This window comes from Juglans regia, chromosome 2 (assembly GCF_001411555.2).
Source record: "Juglans regia cultivar Chandler chromosome 2, Walnut 2.0, whole genome shotgun sequence".
NCBI lineage: Eukaryota > Viridiplantae > Streptophyta > Magnoliopsida > Fagales > Juglandaceae > Juglans > Juglans regia.
In genome coordinates, this window is record NC_049902.1 from 36,957,461 (window position 1) to 36,979,107 (window position 21,647).

The 21,647-nt window shown below is 37.2% G+C and overlaps 2 protein-coding genes across 3 annotated transcripts; one reads left to right on the top strand and one right to left on the bottom strand.

Annotated features, from left to right (window-relative positions):
- Positions 1-815: 815 nt before the first annotated feature.
- LOC108983522 (heavy metal-associated isoprenylated plant protein 47-like) lies at positions 816-1,661 on the top strand. Its single transcript, XM_018955179.2, has 3 exons — positions 816-878; positions 1,135-1,210; positions 1,343-1,661. The coding sequence occupies exons 1-3, from the start codon at positions 873-875 to the stop codon at positions 1,624-1,626; spliced, it is 366 nt and encodes a 121-aa protein (XP_018810724.1). The 5' UTR covers positions 816-872; the 3' UTR covers positions 1,627-1,661.
- Positions 1,662-2,875: 1,214 nt separating this feature from the next.
- Positions 2,876-21,518, bottom strand: LOC108985123 (DUF21 domain-containing protein At1g55930, chloroplastic-like). 2 transcript variants are annotated; one of them, XM_035687228.1, is made up of 14 exons: positions 20,615-21,518; positions 19,131-19,228; positions 18,941-19,034; positions 18,288-18,365; positions 18,019-18,122; positions 17,180-17,261; positions 15,922-16,061; positions 15,768-15,846; positions 15,594-15,657; positions 14,883-14,974; positions 12,765-12,830; positions 11,713-11,829; positions 4,794-4,964; positions 2,876-3,911 (listed from the first exon to the last, which is right to left on the bottom strand). In XM_035687228.1, exons 1-14 carry the CDS (start codon positions 21,176-21,178, stop codon positions 3,672-3,674), a joined length of 1,989 nt encoding a protein of 662 aa, XP_035543121.1. In that variant the 5' UTR covers positions 21,179-21,518; the 3' UTR covers positions 2,876-3,671. The 2 variants fall into 2 exon arrangements, with proteins under 2 accessions (XP_035543121.1, XP_035543122.1); XM_035687229.1 differs by lacking the exons at positions 2,876-3,911; positions 4,794-4,964 and adding an exon at positions 4,986-6,438.
- Positions 21,519-21,647: the final 129 nt, after the last annotated feature.

Below are 21,647 nucleotides of genomic sequence, written 5' to 3' on the forward strand. Positions count from 1 at the left end.
ACACACACACATCTTGAACAGATAGTTTCATGGACAAGATAGATACACCACTGATTACATCTCTTGTAAGACAGATTACAGCCTATCAATTGTGCTGTGCCACACTAATTGCCAAGGTCAGACCGGCCGATATTAGCCTATTTCCTCATGCTAGCTCCAAGTTCTTGGATCAAATAACTGATCAACCAATTAGCTAAACAAGACTTTTTACTCGTGAGAGCTCTGGGCTCGGTCATTTCCGCCACTAGGCTTCGTTTGGTTCCTTAATTCCTCTCAACTCATCTCAACTCATTATTACAACTTTTTCAAATCCTAATACAAAATATAATAAATAATTCAATTTTTTCAAATCCCAAAATAATAATAATATTAAAAATAATATTCTAACAATATTTTATCATCTCAACTCAACTCAACTCAACTCACTTCAAATCCAAACACTTAAATAAGTCCAAACACGTGACGGTACGGATATCACCAGTGATACACTGCTCAAACTCTTGGACTCTATAAATGATTGATTATAGTTGACTTACTACCTTATAGTTGACTTGCAGTGAGATTATTAAGTCACAGTTCGATCGTAAGATAAATTAGCAAGCAAACGCAACTTCGTGGATGCTTGTTATAGGCCGGCAGTATAAGTTGAACCCCGAAAAAGTGGATCTCCAGCCTGATTAATCAATTTCCATAATCAAATCAAGGCTAGCTACTCCGATCAGTAACGTGTAAGGGAGGGGGGGTTGGTTGATAACTGCTGACTATAAAATGAAGTCTGATCAGGTTCTTCATCTGCAATCTTCTTGTAAAATCAAGTCATTTGTACCACCCCACCTCTTGAAAAACTCAGCTTTTGTCGAACATTTCCGAGTATGAAGGTAAGCCATCTAATCCAAACAACGATTTATGTCACTCTTGTATTTTTTCTAGAAGATCAAAGAACAATGCTTTTCTTGATGTCTACAGTACTGGTTATTTATGTTACGACAAAGCTCCTTCATTTTATTTGTCTCTTTCTGCATGAATATATACATTGACAGCAACCGGAACGATCTGTCATAATTTTACCCGTCAGTTTTTGTACTATGCATAATTATATATATATATATATATGCTCGATCGAATGGTGTGCAGCAAAAGATTGTGATTGAGGTGCTACCATGTGACAAATGCCGTTCCAAAGCCTTGGTCTTAGCTGCTGCAACAGATGGTATATATGCATAGAGCTCATACATACTTGAATATTGTTCATTAAAATCTTATCTCCCAATTGCTTAATTCGTATTCTGATTATTTTTTCTAGCTCTTGGTTTAATTACATTAATGTCATATATATATATAGGTGTTACGTCAGTGACATTAGATGGGCAAAAGACAGATCAAGTGGTGGTGGTTGGAGATGGAGTTGATGCAGCTTGCTTGACCAAATCCTTGAGGAAGAAGGTTGGCTATGCTAGCTTATTAACCGTGGAAAAAGTGAAGGAAACCCCCGAGAAGAAAAAGGAAGAAGCGAAGAAAGACCCACCTCCATGTGCAAGGTGGACAGTACCACCTTGTTATCATCCTCAACCTGAATATTATAAAGTGGTTTATGATCCCAATCCATCTAGTTGCGCTCTCATGTGATGATCAGGGAATGAACTTCCCTAGTACTCACATGACCGATGATCTATCATATTAATGGAAGAGATTCGTTTCCTCTATTTATTTAGTATTAATATTGTTTTTAGTTTCAAAATAACTTATCTTTGTTTGTCACTTGTTAATTAGCTTGTATTGACATGATCTTGAGATTTAGCTATAGCTAGATCTTTATTTTTCTGTATATGTTGGTAATTTCGATAAACCTAATCTTTAAAAAAAAAAAAAAAAAACGTTCATTACTTCTTAGATTATTGACTAGCTATATAGCTAGATCATTTAATAAGCTGACAATGTTTCTTTTTTGTTTGTCAGCAATTTTCCTTGATACCTAATACAATGAATCAAAGGATCCTCGTAGGAACGTTAAGATAGATACATTGTCGCTTACTCCAGCATATTCAAAGAATCAGAATCAACTGATTCATCTTCAAATCTAGATTCTGGTCTATTGCTTTGACTTTTTTTCCCTAAACTATAAATGTCAACTCTTGTTTAAGAACTTAAATATGTTTTAAAGTGATTTAAATATGTCATTTGGCCACCTTCAAGGGTATTATACCTTGTTGAAATCTGAACAAGCTCCTTTACCAACACTAGTTTGCTAGAGATAGGCTTAAAAGATAGCTTCCCAGTTGCCAGCATGCGTCCACTTCTCGAAAGTTACACTTTATAGTTCCAAATAACAAAAATTGTATTAAACAGAAGAGTAATGCTAGATACAAGTCTTAAATAGATAAATTTTATATAAATTTTTTGTAAAATAATGGATCCCACAAATAAAGAATAACTTTTTTTTTTTCACTTTTTTAAAGTGGAGTTCACTTTTTTACAAAAGCTTGTATGGAGTTTATCTATTTGAAACTTGTACAAATCATTTCTCTAAACAGAAGCGCCCTACAAGAATAGGCACCGAAGTATCAAATAAATAAAGCCCCTTTGCTCTCATGCCAATTCCACCCAACTAAAAGAAGACAAACAGAAAGCTTAGAGAGAGAGAGAGAGAGAGAGAGAGAGAGGCAGGCTAGGTTTATACCATTACTCAGTGGGAAACAAAGGGAGAGTATCGGCCTAGTGAAGTTTGGTGGGTAGTCTTCCTCTAATTTCTATAAAAAAAAAAAAAAAAAAGGTACAATCAGAATGAAATCAACACCCCCCAAGATTATTCCCTCTTCTAACAAGGGCTCCTCTTGTCCTGTCTGCTCATCATCACCTTTATTTTATTTTATTTTTTAAAATTTTTGCACTCAACCAAAGTGAAGAGAATGTTTTGATGTAAAATAACAAGATCCCAACATACGAGGGTAACATCTTCTCCAAAGCAAAGCAGCTCTTGAAAACAAGCTGACAGGGCATGAACCGTTTATTTATTGCCCAAGGAAACCTCTAGAAAAGCCATTTCACACTCCCTTTTGGACCTCCCTTCCTAGTTCCTACCATTTTCTCCCCAAGGAGACCTTTTGCCTTTCTTGGACTTTGCACCTCATTAACGACCTTTCAAGATCAATTGGAGGGAAAGATATATCCACGTCCTACCTTCCTAAAGACATCCAAGGATACATCAGAAGGCACCCACTGTCATTCATTCATCCATCACCCTACTTCGGGAAGGTTAATCCAGCAACCTATTCCGATGCTACAAGATTGTTTTTCCACTCCGAATTGATCAATTCACCAAGTTCACTGCCCCAAAGCTCCCTCTGCTTCTAACTGAACTTTCAGAGCAAGCATACTGATCTCCAGGTTACAGAGACTCCAATTTTGGCAAATTTAGGTTCGACAAATTCAGTCATGGATGAAACCAATAATTTTGATTCAGATGTTGACACATCTCTTCATCTGTGAAAATCTCAAAATGTTCCTTGGTTTCTCACTAAGAGAACCAAGGATCGAATCCCTCTTCTCTCATGTATTAAAAAAAAAAAAATCTCAAAATGTTTGCTCATCACAAAATCTAGTTTTTGTTAGTTTGTTCTCTGATCTTTTACCCGATTGTTCTATAAGAATGGGACATATAAACATCGATGTAACTAGTGTCTACTTTGATTATCATGTTCTTCTTCGTGTTCATTTGAGAGGTCATCCTCCGGTCTCCTTGGGAATGAGTCCTCATCATATTCTGTGCTATCAGAGTCCTCATCACCACTCCATTTCCTCTTTATGATTTTGGGAAACAAGCGAGTCATCTCTTTACTCTCCAGCATTTCGTATCCATTGTTTATTCGTTCAAATCGAACAGCACTGACCTTCCTGGCATTTCCTGCAAGTATCTGCACCAAAACAATACGACAATATTACTATGTTAAAAGCAGCAGATTATGATAAGGCTTATCTTCACTTTTTTCTATGCTGCTCCATTGCTAAGAGAATGCACACAAGATACAAAAACCTAAATCTCATAAAGGTATTGCTTATAATGCTGTTCTGAGATTCCAACTTCTCTTTCTCATGCAGTCAAGAAGAGTAACAAAAAGATTTATATTTCCACCTTGACAACTTGGCTTAAGTTGGTAGGAGGCATCCTCTTCATATCCAGCCCCTATCTACAAATGGTTGAGAATAACAAAAATAATGCTACAAGAGATATATGAAGTCCATCAAAATTTCTTCTGCTGCTTTCCTTCTCCTTTTAAAATGAAAACGACTTTCATCATCATTCAGCAATATTTAATAATGTCTGCATTTAATTTAAGATTCAATGCCTCTAGTTCCAGGTAGATCCAACTTAGTCTTATCCTTTTATCTTCAATAGGTAAACTTATTCTTATCCTTTTAACTGAAAGGAATGCCCAATCAATCTGACTTTAGAATAACCACAGTTTAATTCTCGTTTGCAACCCAAAATCAACTGGGAAAAAATCATGACAGATACACTGCCTGTCATGACTTTTTCCCAGCCTGAAGCATTACATTGGCTTTGGTTTGCAATTCGGAAAATTCTTAATTCTACCCAGAGACTCAAACAAGGGGACATTGGAACTCACAGCATATGATCCTTCATGGAAAGAAGAGATACGATGGGACAGGGCCAACTCAGTCTATTAGGCAAACTCTCACAAATTAGAAAAGTATATTCTCCTACTTAATCTTGAAGATGTTCAATGTAACAAGTTCTCCAAAGAAGAAAAAACACAAAAGAACCCAAACTGTACCTCAAGCTTAAAAATTTGATGCTTTTCCTTCTGATCCCGGTTGTCAGATTTGGACTCATCATTCTCTTCTTGATTTGCCTTCGCAAGGACCACTTTTATTCTCTCACCCGTTCGTGGAATATATCCAAATGCCTCACATATAAAACCTGACACTGTCTCATATTGGTAACCCTGTGTCACCACAGGTGCAAGTGAGCTGAATGGGAGTTCAAAGCGTATTGGAAATACATGAATACTATGAGTATGATCTAAGATAACAAAATGTTTCTTGTATTGATGTAAGATATATTAAGTACATAAATAAGAAATGGAAGAAAATGCGGTTTATAAAGCATATAGGAAGGTTGTTCAACATTTTTTTTTTATAAGTAAGAAATTTATTAATCCACATAATTAGGCATAGTCCAAGCACACGTGTAGTATACAAGAGAAAAACACCTAATTACAATCCCTGAGCTAGAAAAAGCAGCATAAAAATCATTAAAACTAACCCCTTCCAATACAATAGCCGAGACCCAAAGTAACAACGTATGGAAAAATAAATCTCTAATCCCTCCCAAACGAATGTTCTCTATTTTCAAAGCAACGTCACATCCATTTCTCTCATTACATATGCACCACATAAGATATAATGGCACCATCTTCCAAACAACTGCTATTTGACGATTGCCCTATATTCCACTCCAACAAGCCAAAAGATCCACCACCCTCCTAGGCATCACCCATGCAATATCAAGCCTAACAAAAATCTCATACCATAAAACCTTCACCATATCACAATGGAGAAGAAGATGATCCACCAATTCATCATTCCTTTTACACATAAAGCACCAATCCATAATAAATATATCACGCTTCCTCAACTTATCAATAGTCAAGATTTTCCCATGAGAGGCCAACCAACTGAAAAAAGCAACCTTGAGAGGCACTTTACTTTTCCAAATGCCCTTCCAAGGAAAAACAATAGATGATTGAGTTGACATAACCTTGTACAAAGATCTAAACGAGAAGTTCTTATTCCCGGGATGAATCCAAAGCCTTTTATCCTTCCCCACTACACTCCATGTTCAATGCATACAAGGTGCTGTAAAAATCAGATATGTTCCCCACCTCCCAATCCTGAACAGCTCTAATGAACCTCATATTCCACTGCACAAAGCCCTTTGAATTGTCCATGTAGTTTGCTACAGAAGCATCCTTATCCAATGCAATCCTAAAAAGAGAAGGGAAAGCATCCTTCAAAGCAACATCTCCACACCAAACATCATGCCAAAATCTGATTCTGGATCCCCTACCCACCACAAATATGAAATTGCTAATGCAGTCCTCCCATCCATTCTGAATAAATTTACATACTCCCACACCATACACTCCTCTCACTTCATTTGAGATCCAACCTCCCCAAATGCTCCCAAATTTAGCATCAATGACAATCCTCCATAGAGCATCCCTTTCTTGGTGATACCGTCACAACCATTTCCCAAGTAGTGCCTTACTAAAAATTCTCAGCTTTTTTACCCCCCAAACCTCCACGAGATAAAGTGGGTACAAATCATGTCCCATTTAATCAAATGCAACTTTTTCTCATCTCCCAAGCCTCCCCACAACAACACACGAAAGATCTTTTCCATTCAATTAGCCACACCTGCAGGCAGAGGGAATAAAGACAGAAAATATGTAAGGAGATTGGATAAAGTGCTCTTAATTAAAGTGAATCTTCTCCTTTTAGACAAATACATCATTTTCCAACCAGCCAATCTACTCTCTATCTTTTCAATAACACTGTCCCACATTGCCTTGGATTTATGAGGGGCCCTCCAATGGAAGACAAGATACTTCATTGGCAAAGATGACACCTTACAACCCAAGATATCAGCCAAGTCCCCAATATTATGTACCAAACCAACCGATACCATTTCAGACTTTGCCAAATTCACCTTAAGGCTTTAAACAGTTTCAAAGCAAAGCAAAAGGGCATGCAATGAACGAATCTGATTAGGATACAGCTCACAAAGAATTAAAATATTATCAACGAAGAGAAGATGTGAGACTTTTACTCACCCAAGCAAAGAACCACCCACTGAAAAACCAAACATAAAACGCCCATCCACCACTGCCTACAACATTTTGCTTAGCACATCCATTACCAAAACAAAGAGAAATTGAGATAAATGATCCCTTTGTCTCAAACCAGGGGAACTATTATAGAAACCCACAGGGGTGCCATTAACCCAAACCGAAAATCTAACAGTAGTGATACAATGGTTCATCCAGTTGCACCACCTCTCCCCAAAACCATACTTTTTTTTTTATAAGTAAACAAATTTTATTGATCAAAGAATAGGCAAAACCATATACATAGTTCTAGAACAGTAAAAACAAAAGCATGCCTTAAGCTACGTAGGTACATTATAGACAAGAAAATCATGCAGGTCCATGCCATTGAAATCAACAGCAATGGCCCAAGTACAAAGTGTTCTAAAGAAAAAAACTTTCAGCTCCTCCTGAGATCTCTCATTGTCTTCAAATGTCCTGTCATTACGTTCCTGCCATAAACACCACATAATGCATACATGGATCATCTTCCATACATCTTTAATTTGTTGCATGCCTCTTAGATTTGTCCAGCTGGCCAGCAATGCCACCATTGTCTCTGGCATAGTCCAAGACAAGTCTAATCTACTAAACACCTCATTCTATGATACCTGAGCGATCTCACAATGTAGTAGGAGATGGTTTACAAACTCTCCCCCTACTCTACACATGCAACACCAATCTACAATGATTACCCTTCGTTTCATCAAGTTGTCGATTGTGAGAATCTTCTCCAACGAAGTTGTCCACACAAAAAACTCTGCTTTGGGAGGCGCCTTATGTCTCCAAAACCTTCTCCACAGAAACTGAGTTTGGGGTTCTTGTGTGAGAGCCGGGTAAAAAGAGTGAACCGAGAATACCCCTTTACAATCGGGTATCCACCACATTAAGTCTTCCTGCCAAGTGCTTGGTAATATAAAGTACAAAAGGCTGTAAAAATCTGCAAAGCTGCTCATTTCCCAATCTTGTGCCTCCCTACTAAAGGTGATGTTCCAATGGATCTGCCCCCCATATATCTCCATAACTTCAGCCACTGATACATCTTTAGCACTAGCAATATTGAATAGTGAAGGGAATATCTCTTGTAGAGTACTATTATCGCACCAAATATCTTTCCAGAATTTAATCCTTGAGCCCTCACCCAAAAGAACTCTAGTGTGTCTACTCAAGACCTCCCATCATCTTCGAATGTATTTCCACAAACCCACTCCATATGCCCCCTTACTTCTTTAGTGCACCCTCCTCCAACAATAAATCTCCATATTTGCTCTCAATCACCAATTTTCACAAGGCTTCTGGTTCCTTATGATATCTTCACAACCACTTGCCAAGTAACGCCCGACTAAAGGTCCTCATACTTCTGATGCCCAAACCACCTTTAGAAATGGGGCGGCATATCGTCTCCCACTTGACTAGGTGAAACTTGAACTTCTCTCCCACTCCACTCTACAAGAAATCACGTTGAGTTTCTCAATTCGAATCGCTACACTTGTAGGTATAGGAAACAGGGATAAAAAATATGTTGGTAAGTTAGATAAAGTACTTTTTATCAATGTAATCCTACCACATTTTGACAAATACATAATTTTCCATCCCACCAGTCTCTGCTCTACTTTCTCAACCACTATGTCCCATATAGAAGACGCTCTCGAAGGAGCCCCCAACTGAAGGCCTAGGTAAGTCATGGGAAGTGAAGCTATCTTACACTCCAACGTGTTGGTCAACTGTCATAGATTGAGAACACCTCCAATGGGCACTATCTTTGATTTTTCGAAGTTCACTTTCAAACTGGATAATGCTTCAAAACAAAGGAGCAAGGTCTTCAGTGCTCGAATCTAATTTTGATCCTCACAAAAGATAAGTGTATCATCTGCAAATAACAAATGAGATATGTTAATGGTTCCCCTCTTCGGGGTTCCGATTGAAAAATCATCCACGAAACCATTATTAGCCAATGCCGAAGTCATCCTACTAAGTGCCTCCATTACAATAACAAACAACACACCTCTAGCCAAAGCTACACCTCCCAAGAAGGTAGAGAAGGAATCCCAGTTAACGTGATCATACGCCTTCTCCATGTTTAGCTTACAAATGATCCCAGTTGTGCCAGCCTTCAACCTACTATCCAGACATTCATTGGCAATAAGGACCGCATCAAGAATCTGTCTCCCTTTTACAAGGAAGAGCAGGTTATCCACAATCATGTAGTAGGTTTCTTTGAGCAGCTCCTAACCGAGCCCTTTGACGCCATTGAGGTGAATGATGTATCTTGGATGGAGAGGGCTTTTGAGGAGGCGGAGGTTTATGATGTAGTGAGGAAAATGGTTAAAGACAAGGCACCAGGGCCTGATGGTTTCTCTATGGGTTTCTTTCAAACTTGTTGGGAAGTGATAGAAGAAGATCTTATGTGGGTGTTTCAGGAGCTATTCTTGATGGGAAAATTCGAGAAAAGCCTAACACCACTTTTTTTTGGATAACCATGGGTGTCCAGGCCAGTTTGCGCACGCCTCGACTAATCCCATGGGGCCCTGAAGTTAATGACCAGGTAAGTCTTTAGTGGTCCTAAGGGGACTCGAAATAGTGACCATTGGGGAGCAAACCCAAGGCACCGGACCAGCTGAGCTATCCCTCAGGGTTCTTAACACCACTTCTCTTGCATTAATACCAAAGAAGGTAAGGGCCATGGAGGTTAAGGAGTTTCGGGCCCATAAGCTTAGTGAATGGGGTTTATAAAATAATTTCCAAAGTGCTGGCGAACCGTCTAAGTGAGGTGTTGGGGAAAATCATTACAAAACCCCAAAACCATACCTACCAAGAATATATTTTTTTTTATCAGTCATACCTACCAAGAATATACACCAAAAAGTCCCAATTTACATGATTGTAAGCCTTCTTCATATCCAGTTTACAAAGAATACTAGGAACACTAGATTTGATTCTACTATCCAGACATCTGTTTGCAATGAGAACCGAATTGAGACATTCTCCCCTTAACAAAAGCATTTTGTGACTTCAAAATGATCTTTTCCATAAGTAAGATTGGCAAGAAAATAGGAAGTTTTTCATTATTAAAAATGAAAATAGGAAGTGTCAGGAACTCATCACATAAATGGGTGATTGAGAAGTTCTTTTGTTCTTTCTTTTCTTTTAATGATAAGTAAGAAGATATTTTATTGATATTTCATTCTTTCTTGTGGGGTGGAATGGGAGAGAAAACTACATTTCATCTTGTTAGTTAGAATAAAGTTTGTTCTCCTATATCGAATGGAGGTTTATGGGTTCGTAATTTGAAGATTTTCAATAAAGCTTTGTTGGGAAAATGATTATGGAGATATCAATCGGAAGGGTAGTCGCTTCGGAGGAGGCTATTGATTGGAAATATGGTAGTGCTTGGGGGGTTGGTGCTCTAATGAGGTAAGGGGGGCTTATGGTGCGAGTCTTTGGAAGTTCATTAGAAAAGGGTTCGGAGAGTTTTGTTAATCATGTTAGTTATGCTGTTAGAAAGGGTTCTAGGATCCGTTTTTGGTTTGATATTTGGTGTGGTGATCGTGCCCTCAATAGGGTGTTTCCAGCTATTTTTCGTTTGGTTTCAGATCAGCATGCATCTGTTTCTGATTTGCTAGTCCGTTCTAATGGATATTGTCTGTGGGATGTCTGTTTCACTAGAGCTGTTCAGGATTGGGAAATTGATGAGGTTTCAGTTTTTTTCAGTTTTTTATACTCTTTGAGACTTGGTGGTAATGATGGAGATAGGATGTTGTGGAAGTCCAAGGGGAGTAAAAATTTTATGGCATGTTTGTATTAAAAGGTGTTTATTGTTCAGCATGGTCCTCCTTTTCCTTAGAAACGTATTTGGAGGTCTCACGTGCCTTCCAAAGTTTTATATATATATATATGGACTGCTTCTCTTGGAAAAATTTTGACGACTAATAATTTGAGGAAGCGCAGTCTTATTGTTATGGATTGGTGTTTCATGTGTAAAAAGCATGGGGAATTGGTAGATCATTTACTTTTGCTGGAGTTTTTTTGTAGAATCGGGTTGGCTTGGCCGATGCCTTTGAGAGTGGTTGATCTTCTTGCATGTTGGAATGGGCTATATGGTTGCTCTCGAGTGGATGCAGCTTGGAAGATGGTTCATTTGTGTCTTATGAGGTGTATTTGGATGAAAATGAACGAGTGGCGTTACAATGATAAGGAGCGTACTTTGGAGGAACTTCTGATTATTTTTGTGCACTCTATTGCTTTGGTTTTCCGTTTTAGTGATTAACAGAGCTTCTGCTCATGATTTTTTGTTGTCGTTTTCCGCTTCTTAGAATGTATTTAGGTGTTCTCTTTTTGTATACTTCTTGTGTACATGGGCATCACCTATTTTATTCGATTTAATAAAATTGTCTTTCTTACTTGTAAAGAAAAAGTCTATTTCCACCCATGATGAAATATTTATATGATTCTGTACAGCTTTGAAAAAATGATCTATTACTAAATTGTTTAAACCTAACGACTTAAAAACATTGGCAAAATATACCCGTTAGGGTACAGCCTGGTGATCAAATGGCGGGCTAAGGATAAGCAGTAGACTTAGACACCCCAGTTCGATTCTGCACTAGGAGTTCCCTTAAGTTACTTGATACATGGTTATGACAGGTCGGGTCATGTATTCAGGGTTTACTCCTCAGGGGCGAGTCCAAAGGCCCTGCTTTGGTGAGGTTCCACATTATTAAAAAAATACATCGGCAATATATCACATATACTGGTCGGAAATAACAAATAAATGGCTGGAATAGATATCAGAATAATTAGTAAAATACACAAGTATGCAATATACCTCCAGCATCTTGATATTTAGATCTTCAGAAAGTTGATCAATAGAAGTGTTTGCATCCACATCAAATATTCCCTCTGCTCGCATTACAATGTAGCCCGTTTTCTTCTGAATCTCTTCCTGGTACATTGCAAACCAATAATTTTTTGATAAGATATTGCAAATAAAGTAATGATAATATGGGAAAAATACATGCCAATGACCTCATTGGCATCGGCTTTTCACCAATAGGATGTGACCTTCAGAAATTGTTTGCATTCAGGTTCAAACCTTAGACCTAGGTGGAGCATACCCCTAAGACCAAGGCCCTACCACTTAAGCCAACCCTAGGGGTTAGGGATACTTACATCCGACCAATAATGCCTTCTGAAATCCAAATTTCAATAATAATGGAAAAACCATTTACATGCAGATGTCAGATTTTATAGACATAAATTCATGGCCAAAAAACCAATTTAGAATGTGCAATATTGGACATGGCTGATAAGAATCATTCTTTATAAGTAAAACTAAAGCTACTGTGCAGCAGCTGGGAAGCATCAGTTTATAATGCTACCAATTACCAGGCACTACTTGACCCATTACTGCCCCTTGATACAACAATGCCACAGCCTGATAAAGCCACCAAATATACTACAAAATAATCAAATGTGGAATGCTAAAATATCGTTTCTCAAGAGTGCCCATATCTCACAACCTCCACAAAAGAAAAAGAAAGGGAATGTCTTCTTATTCATGAACAAGAGCCAATTGGCTAAGATACAAGTGAGCCAAATGCATTAATACTGATCAATGTTGGAGAAAGTAAAGAATTATGGCTTTGGCGCTTTACTCTTAAGTGCGCTTCTACCGACACCGATTCTAATATTTTATGGAATGTATTAAATGCTAAAATTTTGAACTCTTCCAATACTCTTCCATCTAGATTTTTGTGTTGTATGAATCCAACGCTTTGTAATTGCAAATAATCATCACAGAAGAGAATACAATATACACTCATTGAGAAAAAGCGTCGAATTATATAAAAAATTGCTGACAAGCATAGTGAGCTTTACCTTTGAATCATTTTCATCGAAGATTTCACCAACAATCTCCTCAACCACATCTTCCAGGGTAACAATCTGTATGCATCATAAACAAAAACAAATTAATACAGGTTAGAAGTGCATTGTGTTGTGGCATTGTTCCACAATTGATCATGCAAGCTTTAAACAAACTAAGAGGTAAGTCAAATTTTATGATCACATATCAGTTAGTGACATATCAGTTAGTGGGAAACTCATCTGTATTTTTTTCAATCTTGGAAGTTGGAACACCTCCTTTTTTATTTGTTAAGCATACATTATCAAATCATCAAAAGGTGGTGCAAACAAGTACATTGGAAGCATGCAAGAGAAGCACTGAAGAAAAAAATTGAAATCTATACGGTTTTTTTTTTAATATATCGGTAATCAAGTTTTATTCATAGAAATAGGAAAAGTCCAAGTACACAAAGAGTATACATGAGAAGCCCCTAGTTAGAGTTTACAATCGAAAGGAGAAAACCATGGACATTTAGTCCATTTCAAACAATGGCCCCCGCCCATAAGAACAATGATTTAAAAAAGAAAACTTTTAGCTCATCCATTGTTCTCTCGCAATCTTTGAAGCTTCTAGCATTTCTCTCCTACCAGATGCACCAACACATACATATAGGAACTATTCTCCACATGGCTGCCACTTGTGAGTTACCGTGAAGGCCTCTCCAGCTTGCAAGGAAATCCACCAATCCAAGAGACATGACCCATGACAATCCAATTCTCATGAAAAAATATCCCACATGGTTCTGGCAACCTCGCAATGTAAAAGCAAATGATCTACTGATTTACCATTCTTCTTACACATACAACACCAGTCCAACACCATTACTCGGTGTTTCCTAAGATTATCTATGGTAAGGATCTTGTCCAATGATGTTGTCTATATGAAAAAAGCTGCTTTTAAATGAGCTTTCGTCTGCCATATACTCTTCCAGGCATTAGAGACCGAAATGCTTCAGCGTTTCGTAGATGAGGGGGTGGCAGAGTTGCTGGGAGGCCTGGAACACTGCTAGAGGCCACAAATACCGCCATCAAAGTCTTCTGTGCCGGCAGCCAACCGCAGTTCCGTGCTGTCTACTGTTCCGACGCTGGGAAGAAATTTTTCAGTCAAGAAACAACTGTCTGCTCTTACTGAAAGTGCGAAATCAGTGGGAGAAATGGGGGAGGTCAAAATGGAAGGAACACTGGTTTTATTTGAGTCTAACAAGGGCGGGATTATGCAATCACTGACAACAAAGGTGATTGAAGGGAGGGAGGATAATGGGAGGGGCAGGTCATCTAAGGAAGAGCCTATTCCTCTAAACTCCTTTCATCCCATTGTGTCAGAATGGGTAATCTAGAAAGCTATGAAGATTAAGCACTGTGTAGGGATTACATGTGAGGATTTCGAAGCTGAATTTATGGCGTTACTTACAGCCATAGAGGCCAGGAATGCACAACCCAAAGCTGATCCATCCCTTAATTCGGCTAAAAAAAGGGAAAGAAAACTCAAGAGGCATACATGGGCAATGAATGATGATGGTGGAGAGAAGAGCTCTAACCGGGAGCATGTCAAGGGGAGGAGGGGCAAGATGGTTGCTTTATGAAGCCAAAAATAATATCATGGAATGTAAAAGGGCTGCATGAACATAATAAACGGCTCCAAGTTAGAAACTTACTTCACCAATGGAAGGGGGACATTATTTGCTTACAGGAGACTAAGTTGGAAGTTATTACAAGAAAACTAGTCCGAAGTTTATGGAGAGGGCAACATATAGGGTGGTTGTACTTGCCATCTAAAGGCGCATCCGGGGGAGTCCTAATTATGTTTGATGAAAGGGTGGTGGAAAGGGTAGAGGAATGTATGGGTGACTTCACTGTGGCTTGCTCATTTATGAACTTAGAAATCTATATGGTGACCAGAGACAGGAATCAATGTCTATATGACAATAATATGTTTTGGTGTTTCATGGCAGGAATTTCATATTGGTTTTAGATCCTAGCATCTCAGTCTCCACTTGCAACTTATTTATCATTTAGTTCCTTGGTGTTCAATGTCAAATAGCAAGATTCAATAACAATTTGTTGGATTCAGAGATCAGAATGTGTACATACTCCCACAGTTCCACCATATTCGTTAAGCACAACAGCCATGTGAACCTTCCTGATGCGAAACTCCCTAAGGAGATTCCAGACTAACATTGAATCTGCAGTTTAAGCCACAAACAGGGTCAAGAAACTTATATCGAAACTTCCATATAAACTATAAACATTCAAGGGAAAGAAGATTTAAGCGATATGGCAACTATTTGGTTGCTGCTACAGAGCCTTCATTAAAGAGTATGGCATTGCTTTGGCAGTTGACTGCAAGTTCTAGCTGACTCTAAGTTGTGTTTCTTTCTTAAAATTTTAATTTTGAAGGCATAATGGAGTGATATTCACTTATAAAATAAAATCTGGGCGCGGGGGCACCATCCCTTTTTTTATTGGCAAACAAAATTTTATTGATCATAAGAATGGGCAAGAGCCCACACGAGAATACAAGAGCATCACTTATGCATGCTAGTCTAGTGATACAAGAAAATCATGAAAGTTCATCCTATTATACAGAAAATCTGCAAGAGTGGGGAAACACCTAAAAGTACTTAAGATAGATAAACATCCCCCTTTTCAAGTTTGTATTGCTTAATCTTGGGAGTCAGATAATATGTTTTACCTGAGGACTCCATCCGTGTCTTTTATTCTCTTGCTCTACTATGCATAAAGGGTACAGATCTACCATGCAAATTACTACAACCACAAACTGAAGTAAAATATAATGACTACCAGGCACAAAGTATGCAGGTTTCTGAGCCATCTGTCCGACAGTAGTAGTTTCTAGCTGCTCACCCTTCAAAACCAAACATATTTTAATTATGCACACTAAGAGATTGTGGCATAAATCAATACAGAAAGCAGTTGAAACTCATAGCAGAAGAAACACGAGTAGAACTGGCCAACCTTCTTAACATAATCCAGCAGATCCATAGCATATGCAATACCCACTATATTATCAATACGCTGCTCAAAAACAGGTACCCTAGAAACAGAACTATTGTTAGCATATTGCATATTGCAGATTGAAAAAAAAAAAACACGAGAGTTGTCAATCTACCTTGAATATTGATGAGTCACCCACAAGTTATTAAAATCTAAAAGTGTCGCATTGTCATCAATTGCAACTACATCTACAAGAGGTGTCATCACCTCTCTAACATGAGTATCTTTAATCTCCAATACATTTTCAATCATATCCTGGAAAGGAATTTAGAATAAGAGTATATTAACCAGAAAACAAAGGAACAAAGCTACAAAAGTTGAAAGGGATTACTGGAGTATAGTGAAGAGGTGTGATATAGAACTAAAGGCACATTAATTTCTTCTCTCTTTTTTTCTGATGAGTATGACATAGCATGTGCACTTCCAGCATTGTCAGAGGCTTTACTTGACGAGTAGACCAAAATGACTCGCTTATACTGCCTACTTATAAAAAAAAAAAAAAAAAAATTCCAAATCGAGTATAGGAGGCTGTGAATGGGGAACCCACATTGCCTAAGAGAGAAAATGATTTATTATGAGTCCAAGGGATTCCAATTATAACCTCGAATAACCTTGACTGTTTTTTTTTAGTATAGACCCATATGTAGTTTGGACTTTTCTTGGGTCGCAGCAAATGGAATCAAAGTTAATCCAAGCTAGAAGTGTGAAACTTGAGCCTTGACACCTATAATGAAATACCCTGAGAGGATGTAAGAGGGGAAGATTGTAATACCTGGATTGAGTATAAAAATGTGGTAGTGAATGGGGATCCCACCTTACCTACGAGGAAATAGTTCTTTCCCTTTAAGATGATTTCAATAGGCTCAAATTATAACTTTGACTAATCCTTTTGGAGTATAAGCTCAAACATGGCTTAGCTTTTTTGTCTTTTTTACAATTAAAATGTGGCTTAGCTTTTCTTGGCTTGTACACTTCTTTTGGAACTTTGGGCCATGGAAACCAACCAAATTGTGTCCCTAAATAACTTCGAGATAGATTCTCATTTATCTACACAAATCATGAGGTAAGAATCAAAGACTTGGTGGTGGATGCATTGTGTTGGTCAATTTCTTCACTCTCATTTAGAAATTGCAACACGTAATCATTTATTTTTTGGTCGGTAAACAAATTTTGTTGATTGAAATAGGCATAGACCAAGTACATGGGACATATACAAGAGCAACACCTAGTCATGATTGTCTAAAGATACAAGTCATGGAGATTTAAGCCATTGAAATCTATTAAAATTGACCATTGGAATAAAGTAAAGCATTATAATATAGAAAAAAGGATAACACAAGCGCAATACACTCAACCTTACCCTACTCTATTACCTGTTCTTCCTCCTCGATTGCCCCACTCAACTCTGCTCCTCGCAACATCAATTTCAACTCCTCTTCAGTTACATATGGTTTGCTGATATAATAAAAGTTGAAAAAAGCAAAGCATTTCAATAAAACCTACTCGCAACAAATACACAATTTCCTCTAGGCTTAATCCCCATTGTCTGTTTCAACCTACTTTTTTTTAGGAGGGGGAAGGGTAAGGGTTACCCAAGAGATTAACCTTTTTCATAATTAAGACGTAACTAAGTTTCTTGTTGCTAAGGACACATAGTGATAAGGATTCGTTTTACCTGTTTACATTGATTTTACTTGGAAATATAATGAATATAATGAAAAAAAAAAAAAAGATGTAAAACTTTGTGTCATTAAACATTGAGCTCTCAAAACGTAGTCCTACTGTACCAACTTATAAACACCACCACTAATTCTTTAGATGAGAAATATACATTCAACCTCCCCTAGATCACCACCATCCACATTCTGATTCTGAATTCTTTTGTGCTCCTTAATACACAGTACCTTGAATAAATCACGATGCAAATTACCACCAACATAAACAGATTCTATAGAAAAATAACAACTATTTACAAAAATAAAATAAGATCATCAAGCCACACCAGCAAAACACAAGTACTCCTCGTTTGATATTTATGATGTTCTTTTAATTTTTGTAAACTTGTTCAACCTCATTGAAATGAAAAAATATATATTTTATATGAAAAATAAGTAGAAAACTGAATAAATGTTTTGAAAAATGATGTACAAGGTAAAAGTACACTATGAAAGGGAAGTTGCTAAGAGATCAAGATGTGGTTAAGAAAGCGCACCTTCTTCCTTTTAAACCAAGGATTTTTAGCATCCCCATAGATAAATATGTGACAACTCTTCCCACAGGATATAATACCAATGAAAGCCATGCCACTGGTCTGACCTAGAAGCATTGCAAATAAAATATTGTTACATATAACAGATGTACAACTGGTGGCTCCTGCTGAGCCAAATAACAGAACAGCAAAAACAAATTATGGGCATCTTTAATTACATATTTATATATGAATTATATTTATTTTTTTCTTTTTTTAAATCCCAAACTTACCACAAACCTAGCAACCTCTGTAGCATTATGAACAGCTATACTTTTCGGAGTGATTTCCGTGAGGAGCAAAATGGCTACCTAGAATCATAAAGGAAGGGACAGACTTCAATATCCAATCTATGAGAAACATACAAGAAAAAACTAGAAAAAGAAAAAGATTAGAGGACAAAATCCAAGAAAAAAAATGCTATCATTTTGTATAGGTAATGATAGCATTTTTTCTATAAAAAATGATAGCATTTAATCAGTAATTATAACAGAATACCAACTAAATTCTTAGGTGCTCTCTCTCTCTCTCCAAAATTTAGTTCCCAATTCTCCAAATGCTTCTACCATTGTTAAGTTAGCAAGTCTATCAAATAACAGGTATTGATGATATTAAAAAAACAAAAACAAAGACGAACTTAACAACCTAGTGGGCTTGGATTTATATGAGATATTGAATGACGTGGTCTTCAGCACTAATTATATGCTCCAAGTTTAGGTCTTCAAGTTATTATTATAATTAAACACTCAACCTTCATACTACATGCTAAATCACTAGCAGTCTCGAAATATTAAACGGATAGGAAAATGCGAATTTGATAATTTAAATCATATTTTCAAACACTACATATCTCCTATCGATCAAACAACGAGATATTGGGACATACAGTCATTACTCCAGTTGCTGCACTAACACCAGCTTCACCAAATATTGCTGTTGCGGCTTCTGTGACTAAGGCAGTTGCTCCAATATTGACAACACTGATTACATATATAGAATCCAAATGACAAAAAACTGTTCAATTCAAACCAAGAAAATTGAATTCTTAACACTGAGAACCATGAAAAGGTCAGTACGTTGTGCCAATTAGTATAGTAGTTAGGAACCGTGTGACATCACTGTGAAGCTTTCTGAAGACTCCATTTTCAGGCTCCTTTTCAGCCAACTCACGCACCTAATACAGATTGATGAAAATTATAATAAGCTATATTATTTTCAATAAATGAGACAATCTTTTTTTTGTTAAGTATAAATAAGACAATTTTATTGACAAGCAAAACAACGCTATCTGAGTACACTAGAAGTATACAATTGATACACCAAGCTAAAAAGAGTAAACAAATCATTATGAAAACCAAAACTGGAAAAACATAAGTATGCTGCCATTCCAATGATAAAAGGATCTAAAAATGAAAAGAGAACATCAAGCTACATGCACATATAAGTAACCAGAATTATTTTTTAGAAAAACAATATCTGCCACGTGGTTTGAGGATACGAGAATAAACTTTTAACTTGGTATTCACTTTCTAAAAGATTAGGTAGCTTCAAAATCAGAGAATTTTGTATTTCATATGCATAAAAGAAGTCAACTTTTAACTAGGTCAACTCTCATGTGTGAAGTTGAGTTCCTTACCAAATGAAATAAGCACTTTTAAGCTACAAAGTTGTATAGCCTAAATGTAAAATAAATCTTAAGTCAACATGCAGATCTCACAATATATTCTACCAACCAGGGTGATGCTAAGAAGGGTGGTCAATTTTCAAGCAAATTGGAGAGGCCTTCATGGAAATCCACAGATTGTAGCAATCTGGAAGATGCTCCAGATATGTCTATGGTGTGCTTTATTGTCCAAATCTTGGATTTACATGCAAGGATCTTAATACACGATAAATTGACAATACATTTACGTTTTTCCTTGCTTATTAAGACTATGTTAGTGAACTTCATAAGAGGGTAATACAAAAATTGCATAAACTTGACAGGATGCTTATAAAGTTTTTTTTTTTTTTTTTTTTATATCAGTAATCAAAGTATTTTATTCATAAATGTAGGCAAAATCCAAGTATAAAGGAAGTATACAGGAAAAACCTAACTAGAGTTTACAAAACCTAACTAGACTTTTTTTTTTTAATAAGTAAATGATAATGTTATTAATAAAGAATAGGCAAAGCCCAAATACACAACATTATATACAAGAGATAAGACCTATCTAGATCACAATATTAGAAACTAGAAAGTCATGAAAAGTCAGGCCATTAAAATCTAAAGCTATGACCCATAGAAATAAAGTAGAAAAAAATGAGTGCGAAGTTCCTCTAGTGACCGCTCATTATTTTCGAAAGTCCGCTCATTCCGCTCTTGCCATAAGCACCGCCATAAGCACCACATAATGCAGGACGGAATCGGCTTTGATTTGTGAGACTCCTCTCGGGGATGCTTATACAGGGATGCTTATAAAGTTAATTCTAAGACATGCGGTAATGCCTTAGTTGCGACAATAATTATTAGCATTTATAACACAAAGAATCACTCAGTACTAAGGATTAGACCAAGTACCTTCCAAGGCCAAAGCGTAGTAATTGAAGTCTCCGCCATTGAGAAAAACGCCGATAGACCCAAAAGCGCTGCCAAAACCAGACCCTGCTCTTTGAAAACCCGAAGAACCTCTGACGTCTTCGGCCACGCATTCCTCAACAACAAAATGCTTTTCCCAGTAAAGCCATAACCAGCATTGACCGCACCTTCCATTGCAAACACTCTCCTACACCCAAACGCTAAACCCGCACAAACCATTGCCACCAAAACAATCCGGCGCTTCACCAACTCTGTAAAAAAGTCTAAATTCACACCTTTACCACACAAACTCTCACTATCTTCACCCAAAAATTCCAAACCACCTCTGCGTAAAAACAAGTCGTTTTCCTGATATCTAGCACTAAAACAGCTCCTAAAACCACACGGACCAATGCAATTCAAAGATAACCGACATGGGAACCGATTATTTTTCTCCAAGATCTTTACCGGAAATCTCATGTGCCGATCAAAGTAAGACAGCAAAAACGACGATTTCGTGCCGGAAATGAAACTTGTCGCATTGAAAATAGAAGATTCCAGCGCCATGAAACCAAAAATTCAGAACCAAAAAAACTAATGGGTATATTGGAATAATAGAGTTAAATGAGCATATTTCAAGTTCTTTATAGCTGCCGAACCATAAAATAGTAAAACAAAAGCACTCACAAAACAGAAAAAAAAAAAATGTTATGGAAATGTTTTAAAGAGAATTTAATAGGGTGAGAGAGAAAGGAGGCGGAAGTTGGGGCATCATGGATTACGAGAAACCCTACAGCGGGGTTGTAGTGAGATTGAGAGTTGCCAGCAACATGTTGGTTGTTGGAGACAACAGAGAACTCGCTCGAGTGTTTTCTTTTCGGACAGAACAGAAGAAGGGAAGGCAAATTTGACTGAGCTTGGGCCTTTGGGTTTTAGAGCATTCGCATTTTATTAGCCAAATGTCTTTTTTATTTTTAAATTTAACAAATATTATCTATATTTATTTTATATTAAATTAATTAAATTATTTTTATCT